This window comes from Heloderma suspectum, chromosome 8 (assembly GCF_057233095.1).
Source record: "Heloderma suspectum isolate Gila_16-S chromosome 8, 16-S_ref, whole genome shotgun sequence".
Lineage (NCBI taxonomy): Eukaryota > Metazoa > Chordata > Lepidosauria > Squamata > Helodermatidae > Heloderma > Heloderma suspectum.
This window is the reverse complement of record NC_139465.1, coordinates 46,389,258-46,408,519: the sequence shown is the minus strand read 5'-3', so window position 1 is coordinate 46,408,519 and position 19,262 is coordinate 46,389,258. Positions and strand designations below refer to the sequence as shown.

Below are 19,262 nucleotides of genomic sequence, written 5' to 3'. Positions count from 1 at the left end.
TGAGCAGGGGGTTAGACTCGATGGCCTTGTAGGCCCCTTCCAACCCTACTATTCTATGATTCTGTGATTCCCCAGGAACTGGCGTACATAGGCATACTGCCTCCAATACTGGTGGTAGCATATTACCATTATGATTAGTACCCTTTGATAGCCTTATCCTCCATCCAAAGTGGTGGCCATTACTACATCTTGTCGTAGCAAATTCCGTAGTTTAACTATGCAGTGTGTGAAAGAAGTCCTTCCTTTTATCTGTTCTGAATCTCCTACCAGTCAGCTTCATGGGATGACCCTGTTGGGTTATACTATTATGAGAGAAGCAGCTGAGGAGTGCACAGAGCGGTGCACTCCTTATCTGCTTCCAGTGCTAATCGGGGAGGAGGCTTGCAGGCTGCATTGAAGCCTTATGTGGGCCACGCATTGCCCATCTGTACCTTAAGGCATCCTTCCTCAATGTACCCTCCTGATGTTTAGGACTACACTTCCATCAGTCCCAGCCAGCATGGCCAATAGTCAGGGATGATGGGAGCTGTAGTCCAAAACTTCTTGAGGGCACCAGAAAATGGATTGATTTAAATAAAGACAATTTAAATCACTGATTTAAATCAGAATTTAAGTGAGCAAGAAAAAACGCTGATTTAAATCAAGCTTCCCATTGAGACTTTTTCATATATTTCTTGAGCAATGGTGCAAATAAGGCCACTGAGCCATGTTAATTTACAACTAAACAGAGTATTATTTACACTTTCATTTTTACAAGCAGCCTTTGTATCTCTTTGTCTCACTGTATATATTTTGCATGCTTTAATTTTTTTAATCTGTAGAAGGATTATCTTTAAAATATATCCATATAGGATCAATCTTATGATCAGCACCTGTGACAGTTTGAGGTTGACAGCACAGTGTTATACATGTCTACCCAGAAATAAGTTCCATTTAGTTCAGTGGGGCTTACTCCCAGGCAAGTGGTGATAGGATCCCAAGCTAAGTATGGGAATGCAGGCAGATGCACACTGGACAATTGTCTTTTTCTTTCCAGTGTTGCTTCTGTCTTAGCCCAGAACATAAGAGCGGTGCTGGATCAGACCAAGGGTCCATTTAATGCAGCGTTCTTTTCACACACTGGCCAACCTGCTGTCCACAGGAAACCCACAAGCCGCCTTCCCTTCACAAAAACTAAGTAGGAAACAATGAAATGCCCATGGCTGATAAGTTGAAGAAAGATTTGATAGTTACTGAGCAGAATAGAACAGTTTATTTTCATTAAGTTAAAATGAAAGTCATTGATTCAGTTTAGAGATTAACTGTATGACTAATATGCTTATATCCAGGTCATTTAATATTGTATAACATTTAATAACCTAGCTATTATTTAAGAGAAATGTAGTATTTAATTTTTTTTTTAAATCAGATTTACATCTTATCTGAGCCGCAAACTCACTAGATGGCCTTAAGCCAGTATTCCTTCAGTCCCCTCTCCTGCAACATAAATGTACTGACCTACCTTGTCGGGTTGTTGTAAGCATTGCTGAGGTGTTGTTTACAAAGGGCTTTAAGAACTTAGGAGAACAGCTACATGTTAGCATGGCTTCTCTTCTGAATTTTGTTTTAAATCGAAATTTGAAATTGCTGTTCAACAGTGGTCAGCTCTTATACAGCCTGGGCCCTGCATTTTTCTCCATTCCCCTTATTTATTGCCACTCCTCATTCACTGGCATTGCAGCAGGACTCTGCTTTGGACACTTGTAGGGGAAGTGTTCCAGGTGCGCTTGATGTCTCCCAACAAGAACTTTTACCACTTAACTACCCCAGCCCCCTCCCCCCAGTGGTGTTCCCAGCCAACACTTGGCATGGTCTGCTAGCAGGCTGTTCTATTTAAAGCCATCAGGATATGCTGGCAGTTAGTAAAGGTAAGTGCTGTAACCAGCACTAACTGAAAACAAAGCTTCTAACCTCTAGTGCTTGCAAGGATCATTTGATGCTTTTCTGATATTTATCCGTCTCTTGCTTTGGGGGTCTTGCTGCTCTGGGTATCTGTTCCTCTCCCTTTGAGTATGGAGGTTCTACAGTGTCCTTCCCAAACCTGGTGCCTCAGACTACCCCCACATTCTGGCTAGGGGATGCTAAGGGTTGTTGTCCAATTTATCTGGAAGGCATCAGGTTGGGGAAAGCTGTTCTACGAAGTGTGCGACATAGCCAAAGAATGTGGGGGGGGGGGGCGGGGAAGCTGTAAGAAAGATACAAAAGGCGCAACATTGATTTTTTGTTGTTTTCTCTTTTCATATCCATTTCAGCAACTGTACCAGATTCTGACAGACTTTGATATCCGGTTTTATATGTATGAATTGCTCAAGGTGAGTATTTGAGCAGCAATTTAAATGTGACTCATGGTGCTTGCTACTTGAGTTTTGTCAGATGTGGTTATGTGCAATGGATGAAGATCAAATTTAACCAGTATTCTGAGAAAAGAAAAATGGAAAGCTCAAATGCAGATGTGAGAGCTATGCTGAGCCCCTTTGTTTTGCCTTGGTGTATGTGATATGTAGTTAGGCTGGGTCAGAAGAATTACAAAATCAGGACCCTCCAAGAAATAGCTGTAGAACCCAATATGATGTGTTGTGGCAAGACTAGAGCCAGACGGTGTCTGTATGCATTGCTGTTTCCCCCTCCCCAGTGGAAAAGCAAGAGAAAAGAACGAGTTATAAATCTTACCTAGTGCAGCTCCCATACTTGAAGGCTTCCGTGTGGACAACACTGAGCCTTGGCCACTTCTCCAAAGTATTTCCAAAAGCAATTTGAGAAGTCTTGGCCTATAATGACCTCTTGGGATAGATTTTATAGTTCATTTCTTTCACCAACTTGTCCATTTGGGCTTCTGTGACTGTGCAAAGGATCGATCCCTTTATGCCCCCCAAACCCTTCTCTCTCTTCAGGGCAGGAAAGGCAGGTCAAAGGAGGTTTACATTCTAAAAGACATGACACAAAAGGAAAAATGCATAGGGAAGGAACAAGAAAATCCAGAGACCAGTTCTTATAATAGTTATAATGTTCTTATGTCCAACTGCAATATCACCGGATGCTGTTGATACTCTTATCATGGCTAGGTGGAATGGAAACAGTTCAGAGAGAGGAGAAGCCAAAATTTGCTGGGGCCTCAGCTGAGTTGATGGTGTTCTGCTTCCTGTCTCTGCCTCTTCTGCAGCGTGATGGAGCAGCTGCTGGATGACAGTTGGGGAAGAGGCAAAGCCCGATGAAGCTGGCTTCTCAGGAGGGCCGAGGGTTTAGTCTTTTTTTTGTTGGGTGCTAACTTGTATATGTCTCTGTCAGGCTTTGGATTATTGTCACAGCATGGGGATCATGCATAGAGATGTCAAACCTCATAACGTCATGATAGACCACCAACAGAAAAAGGTAATGCCATGGGAAGGACCCTTATGTTTTGCTCTTGCTGTGTTCTTGGTATAGACTTGGACCTTGATGCTCCCAGATCTCTGAGATAGGCTGTGATTACTGGATGGCTCACACAGCCCTGTCAAAAACCAGCGCTAGTAATATCCTTGCTCCCTCAGGAGATCCATCAGACTGAGTCAGGAAGACCAGCTTGTGCCTGGGCAACACTTGCATCCCCTCCAGAAGTTCTTGCCTTTGCAGCTGTCCCTGTGCATTCACATGGATTGGGGCCTTCCAGCTTAGCCATGCTCTCCCACACGTGCATATAGCTGGTCCCTGTTTTTTTTATATTCAGTTAGCTTTTCTTTAGATGACCAGTGACTTCTGATTAGCATATAAGCTGATCAGTATTGCAGGGCTAATTTTATGAGGCAGAACAGATGAGAGAAACTGGACACCAGCCTGGTCAGCAGTTTTGCAAACTCCATTTGACCAAAGCATTGAGCAGACTCACTGACTGATTGTCTTGTATGTTCACAGTTACGGCTCATAGACTGGGGTTTGGCAGAATTCTACCATCCAGCTCAGGAATACAATGTCCGCGTAGCCTCAAGGTACTTCAAAGGGCCAGAGCTTCTCGTGGACTACCAAGTAAGTCTTGCCCTCTAGTTTGCTCCCATCTGAAATGCAGGTGGGCACCAGTGTTATAACCTGCATCACACACACACACACACACACACACACACAGGGAAAGGGTAGCAGAGATCAGAGATGCAGCCAGGAAGGAGAAGCGGAGATCTGTGGAATCTTGGTTTGCATTAAAGATTCCTTTTGAAGTTGTTCCCGTTCAGATACTGGAACAAAATTCTCATATAACATTGAAAGTGAATATATAGCTTTTAAGCAACTGTGCTTTCAAAATATAGGTTGAAGTTGCGGCAACCTCCTTCATTACTTTTTCTGCTCTCCCCCCCCCCCCCCAGATGTACGACTATAGCTTAGACATGTGGAGCTTAGGCTGTATGCTGGCCAGCATGATCTTCCGAAAAGAGCCTTTTTTCCACGGTCAAGACAACTATGACCAGGTGAGAATGGTGGCATAGAATAACTTGCAAAGAGGCTGATTGTTGAACATTTCTTCTCTCTTTCCACAGCCATCATGGGACACATTGTGATGTCTAGCCTTTGGTGGCAAAAGGACATCCCAGTTTGTAAGATGTTACTAACGTTTCTCAAAAGCTTAAGATGAACCTTGCTGTTCCAGCCTGAGACTGGCTGTTGCCTTGGAGGCTGAAGCACTGAGATCTCGGGGCATATGTGGTGCTTCACTTGTGGCTGTCTAGTTACAGTATTTACCTTTTCCCACTGCGTAATCAGCCAGGGACCTTGAGCATAACATAGGTATGGACTGTTGACAACTCTCCCAGAGCGGATGCCACAAAAATGTGCACAGAAGCCCTGGTTTATGGGCACTCTTGTGTGGTTAGAAGTTCTTAGGCAGAGGCTAGATGGCTGCCTATCAGGGCTGCTGTAGCATCAGATTTCCCACATTAGCAGGTGGGGTTAGACTGTGTGACCATTGAGGTCCCTTCCAACTCTGGGATTCTAATAGAATCCTGAGAATTGCAGCTTAAAGCTTAATGGCTGCAGAAATAAATGAAAAGGTCAGAAGAGCTTGTTCTCACTTGCCTCTTCAACATTTGTGAAAACTCCATTGTGGCACCTTTTTTGCCAGCATAAAATGCCGATGACTAGGAGGAATGGGGCCACTACTAATGACTTTGAGATGTGGTGCTGGAAATTGTGGGGTGTGCTTCCCCTTTCCAGACTTTTAACTAGAAGGCCTCCTTGAGTGGCCATCTGTGCCATGTGGAGGCTTCTCATCAGCATTACCAGAATTGCATCAGGGTGGCTTCTGCTCCAATTCTGAAGCAAGAGAACAAGGATCTCCTTGAACTGGCCTTGGAAGCCTGAGTTGTAGGTGCCTCTAGTAACTTCCTCTTTCCTAGGTTGCGCGAAAACCCTGTCTTATGTGTATTACTAGTCAATCAGATCAATACTCATAACTTTATTAATCTAAAAAATGCCAATAACGGTTTTAGAATAAGTGTTAATTCATTACCTGCCAATAGTTTTCATACAACAAGGCTAAGTTCAAATGGAGAAAAAGACAAGTATAGGGCGAAAACATGAATTCAATAACTAGAAACAAGAAACGTCTTAACCAAAATTTATCTGCTTGTATCAGCAGGCAGCAAATAAGAGTTTAAAAGTTACACTTGAACTAACAAGAATAAATACCCATAACCAGCCACCTATGTTATGTATTACAGAAAGCCACATAATACTTCATTCAAATCATGATATGATAGTGCACTTCAAGTACTTGAAAGGCTGTCCCAGAGAGGAAGGCCAGGATCTCTTCTTGATCATCCCAGAGTGCAGGACACGGAATAATGGGCTCAAGTGACAGGAAGCCAGATTCCAGCTGAACATCAGGAAAAACTTCCTGACTGTTAGAGCAATACGACAGTGGAACCAATGACCTAGGGAGGTGGTGGGCTCTCCCACACTGGAGGCGTTCAAGACGAGGCTGGACAGCCATCTGTCAGGGATGCTCTGACTTGGATTCCTGCACTGAGCAGGGGGTTGGACTTGATGGCTTTGTAGGCCCCTTCCAACCCTACTATTCTATGATTCTACTATTCTATGATTCATTCTAATAAAATATGCTTTTAAAAATAGTTAACTTGAAGTAAAAGATGTTCTGTCTCCAAGACAAAACTCAATTACCAGCTCCACTGCATTTTAACATGTTGGGCATGACTCTTGCCTTGATTGTTTCTATAAGCAAACTCTATAAATTTAGCATAGTAAATGCAAAACCACAATCATTGTCCCAAATAAGCCAGAACTGGTTTCGTAGTCACCTCACACCTATCTGAGAACCTCAGATAATTTGTGTCTGAAAGATGAAAAAGGGTCTATCTTGAACTTGGTTACAGTAATGTCTGATCTCTCAGGTTTGAGTGGGCAAGCATTGTGCCCTTGACGAGGCAGGGCTTAAATGGATTTAGACTTGGGCCTCTTGGGTCCAGTCAAACAGTACTTCCACCCAAAATTGCTAAATTTTTGTTGAGTAAGTGGGTGACCTAGAAGGAATGCTTCTCAGATGAACATATGAAGCTACCTTATGTCGGTCCCATTTAGCCCAGCATTGTCTGCTTCAGCTGGGAGTGGCTCTCCCAAATCTCAGGAAGTGGAGGGGATCTTTTCACTAGAGATGTCGGGGCCTGAACCTGGGACATTTGCTCCCACAGTGCATGTGCTGAGCTACAGCCCTTCCATGTTTCCCTTTGAGTGGGAACAGGTTGTCTAAGCAGCAAGATGATGTGGGGGAAGGGACTTGAGAGAGGGGGAGAAAATGGAAAAGCCTTTCCTGCATGCAGCAATTGTGTACTGTTCCAAGTGCTGTTGGCACAGCTGATTCAGGAAAAGATGTCACTTGCTCCTGCCTGGCTCCTGCCTGTCTTTCTTGCATTGGCAGCTCCTGAGTTAGCTTTTTCCCAACAGAGCAGCAGAGTGTGGTGGTGTTTTGTTTTTCTTTTCCTGTTGCTACAGATCTATTCTTTATTGCAGTTGGTTCGCATCGCAAAGGTTCTGGGTACAGATGAATTATATGGTTATCTGAAGAAGTACCATATAGAACTGGACCCCCACTTCAATGATATCTTGGGACAGTAAGTTCATTGCAGCATATATTTTTTGTGTTGCCCGGAGAGTAGACACTTAGCATGAAGTATAGGGCCTTTTTTCATTCCCTTGTAGAAAAAAGCAAGGTGAGATTGTTGCTCACAGGCACATCCTGGAACCTGTTCTAGATAGGTGCAGCCTTTTTTTCATGTGGTTGCAGTGAGGAGTCCTGGCAACTGTTGGCCAAGCTTTTCTGTAACTTGGTTTCCCAGCTGTTGCCGCACGTCTGCATTCACACAATAACACAGCTTGCGTGTGGACATGTGTAACAACCAATGCAGGTCTTAGGGGCCCTTTAACCAGAGATGTAGTATGCACACAGCAGACTAAATGAGAAATGTCTTACTAAATTGGGAATATCTACTGCTCAGATGGGGAAATTAGCTGAAGCAACATTCAAAGTCCAAAAACATGAACTTCATTTTTACAGATTTTTGTTTTCAAAAACACACACATGCACATTCATTACAGAGAGAAAAATAGCTTGGTTAGTATACATGGGCCAATGTACCAGTTCTGATAAGCCTAATGTAGAAGACAGAAAAGACTAAGATCAGGGAAATGTGCACCCCCAAATAAGGAGGGGAAGGTGGCACTATGGAAATGGCAGAGCAGGGGATTGCGAGGCTGGTGAAAATGGTGGGCCCCCGAGCCCAGAAATGGACAGATTTTAAAGGAAAAGAAGAAAAAAATGGAGCAGGAGTGACTATAATTACCTGACTTCAGAAGAATAGCAACCCAAAGAACATCACTTCCTGGTTGGTTACCAAAGATTAGAAAAATGCTGTGGGCACAACTATCTTCGGGTTTCTTAGCTTAGTTTCAAATAACAAAAATGGGAGAATAGCGTCAAGCTGCTCTGGCCTATTGGCAGTAGCCTGTACTACAGACATCCAAAAGAAAGGTGTCTGAGCAAGGATGGGGAGACTGAACAGAAGCTAAGCCACTATTAGGGACCATGGAGCCACCAGGATTTGGGTTAAAAACAGATTTATGTGGAGAGCCTTGACAATGAGGCATCTCCTTAGAACTTCCAATTAAATTCAGGAATTTAGCAATCAGCTTGAGACTTCATTAGCTGCTTCCCAGTCCTCTATGCTTCCTGTGGGACCATTTCTCCCTTTGGACTCAGAACTGACCGCTCACGCATAGGCTGCAGTCCTCTTACCCTGGACTTAATGGGGTGCTGTACCAGGGGGCAAGGCTTTCTCGCTGAGCATGCAGGTCCAAGGCAGAGCAGGGGATTCAGGCCCTGGAAACGGGGATAGGCACCAGAGCGGAGAATCGTGCTAGGAAAGAGTCATGAGGAATGATCGTAAATATCAGTTGGACCCTTAGGTTTACGTTACAGCTGAGAGACACCACCATGAGGGATGCCCAAGCAGAAAGAATGAATGTTGCCTGCCAAACGCCATCGGGTGCAGGCATAGGGAACAAGGAGATTGATGGCTCAGAGGCTGGACCCGGGATGGGTTAAGACAAAACAATTGTTTGGTTCTTGCCACTGAATAGAAGGCACAGGGAGATTCCTTCCCTCTTAATTAAATTTTTGTCTGTCTGGCTATGCAGAGGAGCACAGGCCAATCTTCCAAACAAGGGTGTTGTTAGGGTGCCCAGGTAGTGCTTCACCCAGCTGAGATTTGAGAACGCTTCAGGATTGGGCGATTTTTCCCTGCCAGGGCTTTTGATTCTCTCATTCAGGGGTACCTTTGTGGATTAGTGGCGTGGCCATCTGGCAGGCATTTGCATGTTTTCCCTGGACATAGGGAAACTTAATCAAGGAGGAAGCATGTACTTTCTGTGACTCCTTTGCCTCTGCAGTGGTGCCAGAGCCTTGACACTGTTCCTGGCAGCTCCCAGGCCATATGGAACAAAATGGATTCTTGAACCAGGGTGTTGGGATAATGTCAAGTCCATAATGCACTCTACATGTGCCAGAGAGCCAGTGCATCTGGAGCTCCTCTGTACCATAACACGAAGTGTCATTACAGATGCTGTTCTTTACCTCTCCGTGTTCTGCGAGATTTGGTTTTGCGTTTACTCTGTAGTATTGTCCGCTGCATCTCTTACTTTGTGATGCTAGCAAATGGCTGAAACCAAGAGGTGTGCATGGATTACATATATCCCTCAAGGTATTCTGTTGTGCCTCCACAGACTGTTGACAGTATCAAAAAAAACTTTGACTTTTAAAAGAGACATCATTATCCTAGTCTTCTATGTTACAAAGACATGAGATTATTGTTTCCTTAGGGCGTAGAAAACAGAAAGCAAATTGTTAACATTCTTGGCTCTCTTAGAGTGAACATTTTATCGCTTGGTTTTGAGAGCCCGTTGGAAGGTGCTTGGTGACTACAGGTCTCCTGAAGGTCTGCTGGTGAGAAGGAATTTGTTCCACTTTCCAGCGTGTGAGAAATGGCATTTATGTGGGAATTTGGTACAAAGTGTGCCACTTCCAGGTTTCACTTCCACATGTGTACAGCTTCCACCCGCAGTATGTACGCTTGAAAAAGATTTGGAGGTAGTTTCTTGGAGGGAGTATTAAGTTTAGTGGGACTATCACAAGAAAATGTGCACAGGGTTGTCTTTGTGGTGAAAGAACTATCACAACTGGGGTATTCGCTAAGTGTATTTTCCCAAAGCATCTTCACTGCGTGGATTAGACAGATCCCTTTAGCAATTGCATTATTTTCATGGGCATTGCATATGGGACTGCAGACATCCCTTTCAAATGTAAGCACAATGCTGCGGTCCACTTTATTCTTATGAAAACCTAGGGTTACTACAAGAAGTTAATTCACATTTCAGCTGATGTCACAAATATAGGGAACAGCTATGTATAGGTCAGATCTCAGTTTGCTGCTTATCAGTATGCAAGGCATGTATACGTACAGCCCCAGTGAAATGTTTTTGGCACTAAGCTCTCACAGCACTTCCTGAAAATGGATTGTAACCACAGGGATTCTTGCTCAGAGAAGTGAATCTCTTTTGATGGCATTTTACCAGTTTCCAGGCAGACACTGCTGCACCAGAAATTCAGTTTGTTTGTAGGTACACCCTTCCACTTGACTTCTGATCTTGCACTTTAAATCCCCCCCCCCCCCCGTATTGTAGAAAATTGATGACCTGATTCTGATCCACAGGTCTGCTCCCATTGTGTTGTGTGTGCACTTTAAGTAATTGCACACCCACCTTCCAGACTGCATTTTCCAGTTCACATTGAAAAATGTAATAGAGATTTGAAACTGACATACCAGTCTCCCATTTCTGTTGTAACATCCCTGTGATGCAAAGCAGTTGGTACACCCAAGAATTAATTAGAGGTTAACTCCGCAAAGTGTGGGAATTGTTTAAAAAATGGATTTTATTTACCTTTGGGGATTCACATTAAGTGCATTGTACTCAAATGAATTAAACAAGAAATGATGCTATGAGGAGGAGCAATTAAAATCTTTCTGCTACAGCATTTATCACTATGCTTACATCCCACCTTTTTTCCTCTTGCAAGGAACCCAAGGTAGCTTACATGGCCCTCCTCTCCATTTTATCCTCACAACAACCTTGTGAGGTAGTGAGCTAGTGATCGTCCAAAGTCACCCAGTGAGCTTCATGGCTGAGTAGGGACTAGACCCAGATCTCCCAAATCCCAGTCTACCACTTTAACCACTACACCAGCTCCAATATGCATAGCTTGATTCTATTATCACAAAGTATTAAATCAGTTAACTTTTTTCAACCCATGGGTGTGTCTATTTCGGTAGCTTAAAAAAAAAAAGTTGGGGAAAACTTTCTGAAACAGATTTTAAACCCCATTTGGCCAAGTACATTAACTAGGTTAGGATGCTGATAATGGTAGGTAAGATCTCCCTGGGTCAGAAGCATGCTCTCAAAGCATGTGCATGAAATATGACAGAGCATCTTTCTGAGGTTCCCTGTTGCATCTCTTCATTTGGAAGTGGTGATATCTCAGGCTTCATTACCACAAACTATCCTCTCCACCTTGCAGACATTCACGGAAACGTTGGGAGAACTTCATCCATAGTGAAAACAGACACCTGGTCAGCCCTGAAGTCTTAGATCTTCTGGATAAACTCCTGCGATATGACCATCAACAGAGGTTGACTGCCAAAGAAGCTATGGAGCACCCCTATTTCTGTAAGTCTTTTGGTGAAGGCAGAATACAGGTGGGACTGCACTGGGAAATGGCCCATGTGGCTGTTTGTTTAGGCACTTGTTTATAAAAGCTGTAAACCATTTCAAGGCTTTGAAGTGTTTTGGACCTTTGTAGCCAGGACAGGACTTTTTAGAAAATCAAAAATCTTGCACATATTCTGCAAATAAAGAACAAAGAGTCTTGTGCTGCTTTGAAAGCCAGCACATTTATTTTAATCTTGTAAGGTGGTTTATGGTTTTTGCTGCAACAAACTAACATAGCTACCCCTCTGAAATTAAATCTTCAGGATTGGGGGTGGGGGCGCTTAATGGGAACTTCTGTGAAAAGCTCTAAAATATATTTCCTTGGATTTATATGGTGCAGTCTTAATTTTGGAGAATACAAAATCTTCTAGAAGTGCTCAGTGTGAGGTTTTGTGAAAAGAATTTAAATATACCTGCAGTTTGAAGTGTTTGCTCCTCTCAAAATGAGAAGTTGTGCGGTGTCAGCTTTTTCCCATTGCTACATGTGTTCAAAATCATAAATGGTGGCACTTGTATGCATTTCATACTTCTCCATTAGTGAAGCTGGATTAGCACCCTTAGAATTTATCACAGAAGTGTTTGCAGAAAGTGCCCCTACTCACCTGGGTTGCGTGCATAAGTACTTTGGTTAAGTACTCTGCAGTTCTAAGAAAAGCAGCAAGCTCTTGGAGCCGGAGCATCTTGAAAGGTCTCACTCCAAGTCTGGGCGGATTATTATTTGTACAGCGCCGTTGATATATGTTGGTGTACTCTCTAAAGTTCCGCAAGTAAGAATGTCATGTCCCCCACCCAGTGGGCTTGCAGTCCCTCCTAGAGCGGGGGAGACAGCCAAAGGTGGGAAGGGAAGGAACAGCAAGGACAATTGTGAGCCATACAATTAGATGTGCTTAGGCTTTGTTTTGGTTAGTCATGAGGGCCAAGAAATAGGGCCAAGATAGCATGGAAATGATGGCTTTGAGGAAGGATTTTAAAGGTGGTATCAAGTAGATGTACCTGCAGTTTCCTCTTCTAACCAATTCTCTCTCATGATATTATTGAGAATAGTATGTGTTCTCCAGAGTCCAGAGCTGGCCTAACTTTTGTTGTCCAGGGTTGAACTTTGGGAACAAGATTTCAGTGTAGGCTTTCTCAGAGCCAATTCACTAAATCTTGTTCCCAAAGTTCAACCCTGGACAACAAAAGCTAGGCCGGCTCTGGACCCTGGAGAACACATACTATTCTCAATAATATCATGAGAGAGAATTGGTTAGAAGAGGAAACTGCAGGTACACACACACACACACACACACACACACCTCTGTCTGTCTGTCTGTCTGTCTGTCTGTCTGTCTGTCTGTCTGTCTATCTATCTATCTATCTATCTATCTATCTATCTATCTATCTATCAATCAAGGGATATATATAAGAATCCCTTGATACCTCATCACCTAACAACTGTAAGCTAAATAAGTGAACCATTCTAAAAGTATTTCAAGATTGGTTAAATGAGGGTTACACCAATGTTAAATTGGCTTTCCCTGCAAAATTGCTAAGTGTGGCAGATCTCAGAGAAGTGGGCTGGGAGGACTGGAATTGGATGAATCTCACTGGTTCCTTGTGTCTGGAATCCCAAGCAGCCCTGCTTTGCCTGGGTGTTCCTTGGAAAACATCTGTTGTTCCAAAAAAAGACACGTTAGCTACTGTATGAACGGAATACTAGATTAGATGGACCCTTGTTCTGATCCAGCATGGCTGCTCTTATGTTCTTAACTGCTAACCTGTTTGGTCCCAGTAACCTCTGCTCTCCTCCTCCTCCTGCAGATCCAGTTGTCAAGGAGCAGGCCCAGCCCAGCTCCGACAGCTCCGTGCTCTCCAGTGGCCTAACAGCAACTCGATGAAGCTTGGGAAACGACGGGTAATTCCAGAGGTTTACAAATACAAACACACCCTTCAGTCACCTAGGGAAGGGATGAACCCAATCCCCTATATGCTCAGCAGAAGCCTCATCTTGAAGGGGGTTAAGTCTTAGCCTCCCTCTCTCTCCAGCACTTATGGCTACTCCAACTTTCTCTGTGTGTTACCAAAGTCCCAATCCAAATGGTTGTGCAAGATTTACATGGATTCAAGGGTGTGCCCCAAGGTCTGCACGACTGGCTCTGGGTTGATTCTGCCGTTTCGTATTCTACCTTTCCTAACGTGCCATTTTCTCTGTTCTTCCATTGGGCAGCCTGTTGATATCTCCCCTCCCACACACACTGGAATATAGCATGTACCCCATAGAAATAAGCCCTGGTGGGCTCAGTCTATGTAAGACATAAGGAAATGAAAGCCTGTTAGTGGTGGATGTCAGCCCTACTCTTTTCATGTCTGATCTTGGCCCGTGATTTCCTCCCTTTTCGATTAAACAGTAAGTGTTGGAAATGGGTTGAGTCAATCAAGCTAATGTGCTTCAAAGACACCCATTGGGGAGAATCCTGGTACCCGGACCCCCTTCTTGTGAGGAAGTGCCTGCTTTAGAGGGAGGAAGGGTTGTTCTTTGAGGCAGAAAGAGTATTTCCTCTGGCAAGGCATGTTCTTATTGGTAGAAAAGCCAACATGGTCATTCCCATCAATATGCAAATTTTAGAATTGCTTTGATTACAGCAGCTTTGAATATGTGAGGAAATGTTTGGCAAGGAGACCAGTGGGGAATTTTGGAAGCCAGAAATAGTGGGGCTGTTCAGAATTGGTGAGCAGCAACCTGCCTAGGGTTCAGATCCCTGTAGCATTTGTACACGCCCAGCTCGATGTTGGAGTTGTTCGAGTAGAATCCTCTCCTTTGGGGGATGGGTGTGTGAGAAGCTGCTTTAGTTTTTTCAGTGGGTCTCTTATGAGCCCCATAGTTAACCCCAGCTTTGGGGAGAATTATATTGTGTGATTCTGGTGACTTCATTAACCTAAATCCACACAGTTTTTGTCACCATGCCTAAATGCAGATTTTTCTTTCTATTACATTGTCAAATATTTAATTTTAAGTAATAAGGTTAGACTGTTTCTATTTGAAGCATCTGTTTACATTCCACATCCCAATAACATGTTAGCGTTGATATCAGGTCAGATCCATTTGTACAATTCACTGGAACCAATAAATCTCTCTATGTACAAACGTGTGTTGTCCTCCGTTTAGTCTCTGGGAATTCTTTGGAAGGAAAAAGCTGATTCAGGAGCTGAGATTTCACTTTGGGGCCCAGGAGGAAAACCATCTTGTTATCCTCCATCTTTAAAGCATTATTTGGTGTAAAAGACCGGGGTTCAAGTCCCAACTCTCAATGGCTAAGTGGGGGTTGTTCTCTTCGCTTCGGATCCCGGTTTGAAACCTCATTTCACAGAGCTCGTAATGGGGCTAAATGAGCAAAGGCAGCCCCTGAGTCTTGTGGAGAGGCTGGGTTGTGACTTGGATATGAAGCATTTACCTCCTCTCTTGAGATGCATTTTCTTACCTTTTATTTCTGACCGCATGAGTAACTACTTTCAAACAAAGTTTATACCAAACAGCGTGCATTAATACTCAGTCTGCAAAAGGATGCTTGGAGTCTTCCTTGTAGCTTCTATTCGCTCTCCCCTAATCGTTGCTCATCCTTATTTAACCCATACATCTCTTGCCACCTCGCTGTTTGGGGGGCAGTGGGAGGTAAGATTTTGTTGCAATTTCAAATGTATTTTTAAAAAATTGAAATAGTGAGTCCAAACTAAATATCCGAAGTAAGTGTGCACAGGTTAATCAGCTTTATTTAGAGAGCAACGTTTGTGGTATGGAACCTTGTTTCCTTGGCACTAAGCGCTCTTTGTTTCAATGCAGAAAGTTTAAAAGTGTGCCTGCTGTAGAAGCTTTGCTTTCTGCTGTATATAATCTTAACTTACAGTGCAATCCTGTGCCTGTTTACTCAGAAGTAAGTTTCACCATGTTCCGTGGGGGCTTACTCCCAGGTAAGTGTGCATAGGATTGCAGCCTTAAATGCTTTTCACAGTCCTTTCTTTATACGTACGTATTCCCTTAACTGCATCTGTCTTTAGGAAAACCCAGTGTCCAGTTCACACCAGAGTAAGGCCTCCTTGCATAATTTAATTTGCATAATAGAAGTTATTGGCATATTTTGGATGTATAATAGGGGAGGCCAGTATATTGGCTTATAGTTGTGCTAACTTTATCTGGAGTCTGTTGAAGCATCATCAACAGTTAGTGAAACGTGGAACAATTTTAATGAAACACCCGATCCTCCATCCTCCTCAGGACCCAAAGAACTGGCTTCCAAGCATGAATAAGATTTTCCTCTGCCTAAGATGAATGAGGGTGTGGATATTTTTTTCTGGAGATTGAGGTGGTTGATGTAGCCTTATATTTGCACAATCACACTATTGATATCAGTACTAATGAATGCCAATGATGTAGCACTTTCAGATGTACGTGAAGTGCTTTGAACATCCCTACAGTATAGGTAATACTGTAATCCCTACAGTAAGGTAGGCAATATTATTATCCCCATATTTTAGATGGAAGGCTGAGTTTGAAAAAGAAAGAGTGGCTTGCCTAAAGCCCACAGGTAGAGGAGGAATTTGAACTGGAGCTCCCTGAACGGGAGCTCAGTCTTTCAGCCACTTGGCCATACCAAGTCTGAACACTCAAACACTGGCACCAGGCACTGGATGCAATGGCCACATTGACCTTTGCCTTCCGCTATGGAGCTTTGTGTACATGCTTGCTACTCTTTAGTTCTGTGGCAACCAACCTTTTCGGCCAGTGTGCTACAATGTGTACCACATCTTATCTGTTGAGCCAGGGAACAGGGTCTGCTGCCCTCCAGATGTGTTGGACTGAATCTTCCATAATTAGCCATGCTGGAGGCATCATGTCTGGAGGGCATCAGATGGGGGAAGGCTGCTCTAGGAAGAGCTGTGTCTACTCTGTGCAAAAAAAGCAGCGGCAAGGAGCTGTGTAACCTGCATAACTTAGGCACGCTTGCTTTGTTTCTCCTGTTTTGCTAGTTGTGGGGAGGGGTCAGGACTGCAGCGCACTGAATCTTCACTGCCATCTCTGGAAATGTTATTCAGCCACCTCCCCGGCCTTGGAAACTTCAACAGACGTTGACTCCCCACACACTGTCAAGCAGCTCTTGGCAGCCATAAAACTTGCGTGCACTCCCCCTCCCCCTCCACCCTTTAAATGAAAACTAAGAGTTTAAGGAAACTGAAATCTGTGCTTATCTGTTCTGCTTCTGCAGAATTTGCAGTGCATGTACAGCCTTGTCTCTAGGTGGCTGCAGGCTTTCCTTGAAGAGTTAACCAGCAGGAATTGAAAGTCTAGCAGAAGGAGCTGCATCCTTCCTTAAATATAATGTGGTATAGCTGTATGGGAAGAGTGCACATCCCTTCCCTCTTCTGTCTCCATCAGGCTGGCTAATTTTCAGAGGAAGATGAAGGAGGTGCACTCTGCATGGGACAAAATATGTGAGGTGGAATGCCAGTCTGAGCTCTGATTTATTTACGTATTTTTTCTTGCTGTCCCTCACTCAAGTTCTGCCATATGCAGAACCAGCACTAGATCACCACCACAGTCTTGCACAGGTCTACTTGAGGCATGGTCACAGAAGGAGAAGTCCCAGCAGACAGGTTAGCTCCACCATATTAGAGTCAACGTCAGTGGAATATGGCAGGGGTTTGGCCAGCAGGCCTTTGGTTAAACGTACCCCGTTGCCTCTGCCCCTTGTTCATTGTACTAACTAACCATTCTGGCTACGCAATGCCTTCCAACGCCAGCTTTGCATTTGATGCTTGCTTCCCCTCTCTCCCTAGGTCTGTCTGATGCTGTTCCTCCCAATTTTCCATAAGCAGAACAAGAACCAAATCAAACGTCTTAACCCGCTTGTGTACAGAGATGGTGGTGTGCAGCTTCCAGATGTCATCCCAGTGGCAGGTTACGGAGCAAGGACTGCAACGGCGGCAGCTGATGGCACCCAGCAGCATATAAAAACACAAACCTTAACTTCTGCTTTTGACTTCCTGTTGACCTCTTCCTGGCCAAGAAAGCATGGAAAATGGGAAGGGTATGCAGCACCGTTGTTGGCTCAGGTGCTGAACCCAGCCCAGTGTGTGGCGTCCCGACAAACTGGCTCCTATTTTGCAGGCTGGGGGAAGAGGGAGGCTCTGTGACACAATGGACAGTTCTATATTAAAATAATTATATATTATTGAATAAAAATTTTAAGTAAATGTATGGAGAGTCTTAACTTAAGACTGGGAGGAGTCGTGCAGTGAGGGATGCTGCTGTGGAACAGGAGTGAAGCTCAGTTGGGGATATGTAGCCCTTCAGGATCTGGCACTAGAGAAACGCCGCCTTTTTCTTGACAATTGTCCTGGGGGTTTGAAAGTACGTAAAACCACTGAAAAAGAGCAATGACATTTCCTATGAATTCCTTCATAGGATAATGAAAAACATTTAGTTTCAAGCCTGCCAACTCTCCAGAATCCTCCCTTCCAATATCTCCATCAATATGGCATTGGAAAACAATATGTTGGCAATCGGATAATTGTAGGCTCAGTATCCAAAGCGGAAAGCAAAAGAGAAAAATCAGGGAATGAGTAAAAGGGGGGAGGGAATAGGAAAAAGACAACTTGAGCACTGCTCATACTGTGTGGTCCAGTTCATACCGTATGACTCCCTGTGGGTTGCTTAAACCATGGATTGTCGAGAACGAGTGGGAGCAAGTGAGCGCTCTGGCTCCAGCCCACTCACTGTTGATGAGCTAAACAGTCCGGGGACATTCCATCTCTGTGGTGTTGATTGTGATGTCCAAACCTGGAACTGTGGGTTTTGGGGAGTGAGACCACCTAGAGTTGTAACCCAAGAACCAAACCATGGGTTGTCTCTCCAACAACCAAGAATATCTAATGCACTTGTCCTGAGCCACATCCCAGGGACAGGACATCCCTGGGTTGTTTAGCTCCACTAGGCTGCAGCAGGAGCGATAGGGTGGTGAGAAATAGCTTGCTCGCTCTTGCTTGTTCACAAGTACCCGTGGTTTAAACAACCCATGGATAGTCATGCCATGCAAACCAAGTCATACTGTCCCTGAAGATCTAAAAAGCCTCCCTAGTTTTGCTCAAGGGTGCCTAACATAAATCCTTCATGTTTAAAATATAGTATTTTGGTTGATAAACTGTGCCTGAGCTACATTTGATACATGGAAATCCATGACTGATCTCTTGCCATACTTTTCTGTTAAGACAGGGGTGAACAACCTGTGGTTCACAAGATGTTTTCTACAGCTCCTATCAGCCCTAGCCAGCATAGCCAGTGGCAAGGAGTGATGGACGTTGTAGGCCAAAACAATCTGGAGGGCCACATGTTGCCCACCCCAGGATTAGGGAAATGGAGGTAGGCCCAAGGAGAGCTGCAACTGGCCACGGGGCTTCTTAACCTTGGGTGCTGTTTTGGCAAATGCTCTGCCTGAGTTACTTTCTGACCTATGGGGGGAATACAGGACCCCCCCAGGGGGAAAGCAGGGACCGAGTGCAGAAGCAAAAAGTGGAGCACCTCCCCCAGTGCCACTGCTGTTCTCTAAAAACAAAAGAGCCATGATCAGGCTTCTGGAGGCATTGTGTAGTTCACCACCCCAGAAAGCTCACGAGGTCATGTCTGGGCATCGGTGGAGAAATTGTCTTTGTAGTGATGTAGACATAGTCTCCTAGCAACAAAGAATGCCAGAGAATCTGGAGATTTGACAGTACCTGAACCACAGGAGAGAAACCTGTTTTCAGCATCCAGAGGCTGCCTCTGACTGGATTGTTGGAATGGATCGTGCCCTGTAGTAGAAGTCATATCAGTAGGTAGGTCAACCTTCCCTATCCTGATGGGAAATATAGTCCAAAGCATCTGGAGGGCACCAGGTTGGAGAATGCCGAGCTTAGACAGT

The 19,262-nt window shown here is 44.2% G+C and overlaps 1 protein-coding gene across 2 annotated transcripts in view; it reads left to right on the top strand.

Annotated features, from left to right (window-relative positions):
- The window catches only part of CSNK2A2 (casein kinase 2 alpha 2), a 30,985-nt gene extending 13,422 nt beyond the window's left edge, over window positions 1–17,563 (top strand). Inside the window, exons 5-12 of one of the 2 annotated variants that reach the window (XM_084812300.1) lie at window positions 2,292–2,351; window positions 3,325–3,408; window positions 3,928–4,038; window positions 4,371–4,472; window positions 7,027–7,127; window positions 11,144–11,292; window positions 13,135–13,228; window positions 17,182–17,563. In XM_084812300.1, coding sequence (XP_084668426.1) covers window positions 2,292–2,351; window positions 3,325–3,408; window positions 3,928–4,038; window positions 4,371–4,472; window positions 7,027–7,127; window positions 11,144–11,292; window positions 13,135–13,211 — 684 coding nt within the window. In that variant the 3' untranslated portion in view covers window positions 13,212–13,228; window positions 17,182–17,563. Of the gene's footprint in view, window positions 1–2,291; window positions 2,352–3,324; window positions 3,409–3,927; window positions 4,039–4,370; window positions 4,473–7,026; window positions 7,128–11,143; window positions 11,293–13,134; window positions 13,229–17,142 lie in introns of both variants that reach the window. The other variant, XM_084812298.1, reaches the window with a different exon arrangement.
- Window positions 17,564–19,262: the final 1,699 nt, after the last annotated feature.